Source organism: Gallinula chloropus (genome assembly GCF_964237585.1).
Source record: "Gallinula chloropus genome assembly, chromosome: 2".
Classification (NCBI taxonomy): domain Eukaryota; kingdom Metazoa; phylum Chordata; class Aves; order Gruiformes; family Rallidae; genus Gallinula; species Gallinula chloropus.
This window is the reverse complement of record NC_140086.1, coordinates 117,653,573-117,659,572: the sequence shown is the minus strand read 5'-3', so window position 1 is coordinate 117,659,572 and position 6,000 is coordinate 117,653,573. Positions and strand designations below refer to the sequence as shown.

The window sequence follows — 6,000 nt, the reverse complement described above, 5'->3', positions numbered from 1 at the left end:
ATAAATTATTTGCTATGCTGTATGTGTGGAAAATGAAGACTCAGTGATGAATGTTGACCAATTCTATCACATTTGGTGAACTGGAAATCAAAAGAAAGCTTATTATTTGGGCTATCACCTCACATCTACTAATACCAATCAGCATATGAACCCTCATCATGAATCTGTTAAACAGGATTTCTTTGGGTAGCATTTTAATCCAGTAACTGAAGTATTAATCTTGGTTATTCATTTTGTACTCATGCCTAAGCATGTTGCCTCTACTGAAGTGCAAGGTAGTTATGTAGGTATAATAACCTGGATAATAATACATTTATCCAAGGTGCTTTGGCTGGCTTACCTGTATTTAGTGTAGCACTTTCACGAGTTCCTTGGGAAGCCAAATGTGTTGCAAATCAAGCCTATAAAGCCACACTTTGTAAAACTAAACCCACATTATAATTATCAACTAAGCTGCTAATTAATGGGCTGTCTGGTTATTTCCAAGCGTGATCAGTATTTGAAGGTAGCATTAATCTGTCTCAGCAGTGGCAGCAGCTCAGAAAGGCCCTGGACAATTCCCTGCATGACTTTAAGCATATCTGCCTTCTACTGGCACTTCTTTTTCTATGAAAAAGGGACCTTGAAGCTGTTACCACTCCCACACACAATTTATCCTCCCTCCCACCAGCTCAGTAACAGATCCCAAAACAAAACAGCAGGGTAACTGCCACTACCATTCTGTCTGTTCACCATTTTAGCCATTGCCCTCTGGATAGTTTGTCCCATATTTCTGTAAAAGGTACTTTTATACCTTTTGTGCTATATATGGGTCTGTCTGTGAAGACAAACATGGACAACACGGGATTAGAGAAGGTAAGAAAATGCGACATCTCTTTGAGGTACTTTGTAGAGGATTGAAATAGCTGAAAGAATAAGCTCAATGTCACTACTAAAATTAGTGTAAGTCTCCAAAATATCTCAATTTCTATCTACCCTGATATGCAATATTTATTTGATTTTATGTGAAAGAAACCAGATATGTGACCTAAAGCAAAAACATACAGCTTGCTTCTCACCACCATAGTGACAGCCAATGAAAATTTCACTAACAGAAGTCACACTGGAAATGCCAAGGAAAGCCTTGAAGTGATGCCACCGTGCAGCCTTGTTAGCATTAACCCACACAGTGCAGTGACATGTAAACCCAGTCTTCCATTGTAACAGTTCTGACAGTTTAATTGAGAAAATGTTTGTGGCAATATTTAAAGCAATCATCAGCCTCAAGAAAATACTGCATGCAAAAAAGATTAGAAATATGCCATGAGAGTATGCCTGTGCCCTAGCATAACATGCTTCACTGGTTAAAACAAACAAGAACAAAAATAACCAAAAAATCCAAGACTCCCAAGAGGCTGATGAATGATAACAGGACAGGTACAGAGCAGAAAGGAGAAGGGGGGAGGGGAATAGTTCTGAAGCAGACAGCTAATTTACTAATTCTTGACTTGCAATTCAGAATTTAAGTAGTAAAACCAAAAGTATCCATAAAGATAGGTGACACTCATTACAAGCAAGATCCATTATTTATGACAAGTTCCTGGCTTATACTTGACCTCAGCTTGGGTTTTTATAAAGAACTTTCTGTTTTCTTCCATCATGAATAAAAAAAGTTATTGAAAGAACATTTCTTCCCTCCCACATATTTGCATTTCAAATCTTCCAGCATTGTGCTAGGGCATGATCAGAAATCATTCCAGCTGAGCAGAACAATTGCTTTAATCATAGTTATTGTAGCCTACCTCAAAGTTAAATATAATTATTAAAATTTAAAGAAAGCAGCAACCCAAACCCCTCAGGTATTCTAAGGTGCACAAGGACAATAGTTTGATGCTTGATTGCACACAGGGAGGTTGTTGTTTGGACTTATGTCAGCACCTGGATGCAACACTTCAGGTTTATGCCCAAGCTAGACAGCTGTGATGATGGCTGCCTGGAAGAAAATGTTCTTTTCCTCCAGTACAAGAAATATCTCACCTCCCACTGTCAAAACAACATGATCCTGTCAGTCCCATACAACTCACTAGTAAGTCTAAATGACTAGATAGTAATAGTGGTTTAAAGATCTTTGTTTCCTAGCCATTTGCTATTAACCTTACCTCTTTCCTGAAGTGCCAGTCTGGTTATGTGATCCAACCATCCACCACACCCAAGCAAGGTTCCTCGAATTCATTCACAGAATTTGAGAAATAAAGAATAATGGGCTTTTACGCTGTACAAAATGCAGGTTTGTGACTCACTGGTTGCCTAAGACCAAAACAAGCACCACTACTGTGTGGAATAAAGCCAGCTAAATCCCTTTGTTCCGATATTACAGTAATATATTAAAACACAACTACCAACCTGCATCTTAATTTGCAACTCTGCCATGTCAGTCTTGCCACTCTTGAGTTGTGTGTTTTACAATGACAAAAGTGGACCACATGGAACTGGAGAGGAACCATTCACATTTGGGAGTAAGGATATTGACAGTCCAGGAAAATTCCAGATGAAGGTTAGACCTGGAATTCGATCTCTTTTTACATCAACACTGGAAATAAGTTTTTTAATAACGTTTTTCACCAGCACAGGTGGAGGAAATGGATTTTAACGCCCTCCTTTTCCTGCATTTTGAAGACCCTGTAAGCCAGCGCAACTCTATAAAAGATAAAGAACAAATCCAACTCGTAAGTGTCTGAAACACAGTGAGAAAATGCAGAAGAAATTGTTCGTGTTATTGACAAGCCTTGACCCAGCTCCTTGGGACAGGTGAACATGCCTCTAACTCTGTCTTAATATGGGCTGAGAGAATATCGGGTGCCAGCTCTGAAATCATTAACAGAAAGCCTGCATCTGACTGGGGCAGAGCTCTTCTTGAGGTGGGGGTAATACCTCTTTGTGACACAGGCACGGTGACATGACATGCCTTTGTTTTCCTAACATGAAAGTCCAAAGGAGCCTGTGTTAAGCACTAGCCAAACAGAGGCAGCTGATACGTATCTATTTAGACACTAAGCAAGTGACTTAGAGGTGAATGGTTTTGGTTTTGTTCTGGCTGTCAGTTTATTGCAGCTGAGTGACTGATATCCTCACTTTATCAGTTAACCACTGTGTGCAAGCACGAGACAAACAGGTGCACTGTAAGCCACAGGAAACATTGAATTCTATTTAGGGAGAGATACAGCTTTGATCTGACTAGGGCTGAGGAAATAAGCCAGGGAAAAGGCATGGAAGTGGATATGGACATCAAAACTGCAAAAGCCACAGAAATATGACTTCAACACCAGAGGCTGGTGCATGTATTCCACTAGAGGACATTTCAGGGAAGGGGAAGAAGAGGCAGCAGGGTAGTAAGGCTGAAGCCCTCCTGCACCTGCCTCCTTCTCCTCCCTCTAATTCTATACTAGAGTCTTTTCCTAACATGCTGATTAGTGTATCCTGATCCTCCTCCACTGCCAAGGAATAAGTTGCATCAAATTTTAGGGGGTAGAGGGCCAAATTTTGTTTTAGGATTAATAAGCTTTTAAGTACAATAACAGCATTTAAACTGTCAACCTACTTTAAAGTATTGAAGGACTTAATGAAATGTTGCATTCCCTAACAGATGTGGAAGATGCAGCAGCATTTCTCGACACACTGACTTTTCAGATATCATAGTACAGGATACAACACAAATCTGTACTTTTACTGGCTTAATAATGTTTATCATGATCCTATAGACATTTAAGTTATATGGTAAGGTACAGGCATATGATCTACTCCTCATATATTTCCCTTTGTACTTCCAGGACAACGAGGAAGGTTCATTTCTTTTCTTTACCACTACCTCCTTCTCTTCCTCCTTCAACTGTTGTTTTAACACAGGCTGAAGGCATATTAAAGAATCAGTTACCTTGACTTTGAAAGCACTGTGGTTTTCACACTTCTCACCACCTACAACAAGGCATTTCTGCAGGTATGAGTTAGCTGCCAAGAAAGCTCCATCTCCTGCTCTCTAGAGCTTCACTCTCAGGAGAGACAGTACATGGCACAGCACATTCTTTCGTTCTGCCCCTGTGACTTTCAGCAGGAACAGAGTTAACCAATGTGGTGTACTTCAAAAATAACTCTAGCCATTTATGTGTCTCATCCCAAAGAATTAGCAGCACCAAGATCTGAGGAGCAACTATCAGTGTTTAGACTAATAATTTTTCAGTAAGAATAATTTCACCTTCCTTGTTAAAGAGGTTAGGCAATGGGCACTTGCCTGCTCCTGCTTTGTATCTGCTGTCCCTGCCAGTCTTATCTGCAGTATCTGAAGAACCTGAATGGGGCCTTGCAGTTCTAAGAACCTGCTTATTTTTCCTCAGCGATACCAGTCGGTCCAATTAAAAACCTTGCTTTGCAGAGCAGTGAATTTTAGGAGTGGCATTTGATGTCCTGTTGTTGAGAAACAGCAAAACACATGATCTCTTGAAAGATTTTTGTAGTAACACAGACAGTGAAAGCACGAAAATGTATGGGGTGGGGACAGCTTTAAACATTTGACCCACATCTCCCCCAGGTCCTTCATTTAAAGAAATATAATTAAAAAACCCCATTCTATCTCAATAAATGTGGGCTCCCCACATTTTTCTATTTCTGCATGAGTGTGCTAGACCTGTCAGGCACAATAGCAGAAATGACAGATGAACCATCTTGCATCAAGGAAGTCTGAAAGTCCTCTGAATATTTCAGAGAAGAATCTCTTTAGCTTCGACAGATGTGAAAGATACAGCATTGTTACTTCAGGACAGAGAACTGATCCCTCTAGATTAGCTTATATCCAGTAATTACAAAGGAAAACTTTGTGATTTGTGCCCTAAATTAGCTTGAGATCATATAAACTTTTTAGGTAGCAACATGATTTTTTTTCAGTAATTTCTTTTAAATTCTTACATACGGAGAGCTTTTGATCCCTGAGAAATCACCTTCAATTTTTACATATTACAAGCCTTTCATTAACATGTGAATGTGACTGAACATAGACTGATAAACTTGTAAAATAATCCTGTCTCTTGCAACACTATCTGTGAGCTAGATTTTTTTCTTTATGTGAATATACTAGGGGAATGACAGGAACAAATCCTGATTTATGCATGCTGTAACAACAAGAGTGTTTCCAGCAAGAGAAATTTGAAAATAAAAAAAATTACCTAACTGTATGAAATTCTATGGGATAGTTCTAGAAAACAGTAGCACACACTTCCCCACTGGAGTTATAGTTGATCTATTGTAGAGATGAGAAGTTCATCCATGTTTCTTTTTTTTTTCCCCCAGGGAATTTAGGATTAACAAAACTTTCTGCTGTTTATTCCTCCTAAAGACCTCCAGACACCCTTCATGAAAGAACAATTGTCAGCACTGCTCCTTCTAGCTTTCTAGAATAGTATTCAGAGTAGATGTGAACGTGAGGAACGAGGTTGGTTTCCCAGCTCTTTTGCATACATCAAGAGACAGCGTATTTGCAGCATTTTCATTTTGAAGGAGGCTGATTGACCTGTGCTAAATCCTAGCTTAAATAATAGAAGGCAGCTTCTAGTTCTTTACATTCACCTGCCTTGCAAGTGCCAGAATTGGAGAGCTCAGAAATTCCACTTCATGTTATACACAGGAAACAGAAATTGAATACAAGAGCAAAACAGGCTTTTCATTTCATGAATCTCCTGAAAAGCCCTAACCCAAGAAAGGCAGAAAAGGGAGGAGGAGGTAAGACTGTAGCCCACTTTCAGACTTCACTGAGCACAACTGACTCCTCCCCTCTTAGCCACTTACCTACTGTATCACCACATCCAGCCAGGGCCCTTGGTGTGCAAGACACCTGAAAGTTACCCTCAGGATGAGAGGAAGGCAGCTGGTGTGTGGAATTTGGAGCCTGTGTTTCATGTTCTGCCTTTTCTGCATCTTTCTTCACCAAACCACAGCAAAAAGAAAACTGAAGTTTGTGTCCGTAGTAAGTAGATG

At 39.8% G+C, this 6,000-nt stretch overlaps 1 protein-coding gene across 1 annotated transcript in view; it reads left to right on the top strand.

Annotated features, from left to right (window-relative positions):
* Positions 1-831: 831 nt before the first annotated feature.
* Positions 832-6,000, top strand: part of ACP3 (acid phosphatase 3) — a gene marked incomplete at both ends in the record, with an annotated part of 47,988 nt that continues 42,819 nt past the window's right edge. Inside the window, 2 exons of the mRNA XM_084260659.1 lie at positions 832-855; positions 2,610-2,705. Of these exons, the coding sequence (XP_084116785.1) occupies positions 832-855; positions 2,610-2,705 (120 nt within the window). The remainder of the gene's footprint in view (positions 856-2,609; positions 2,706-6,000) is intronic.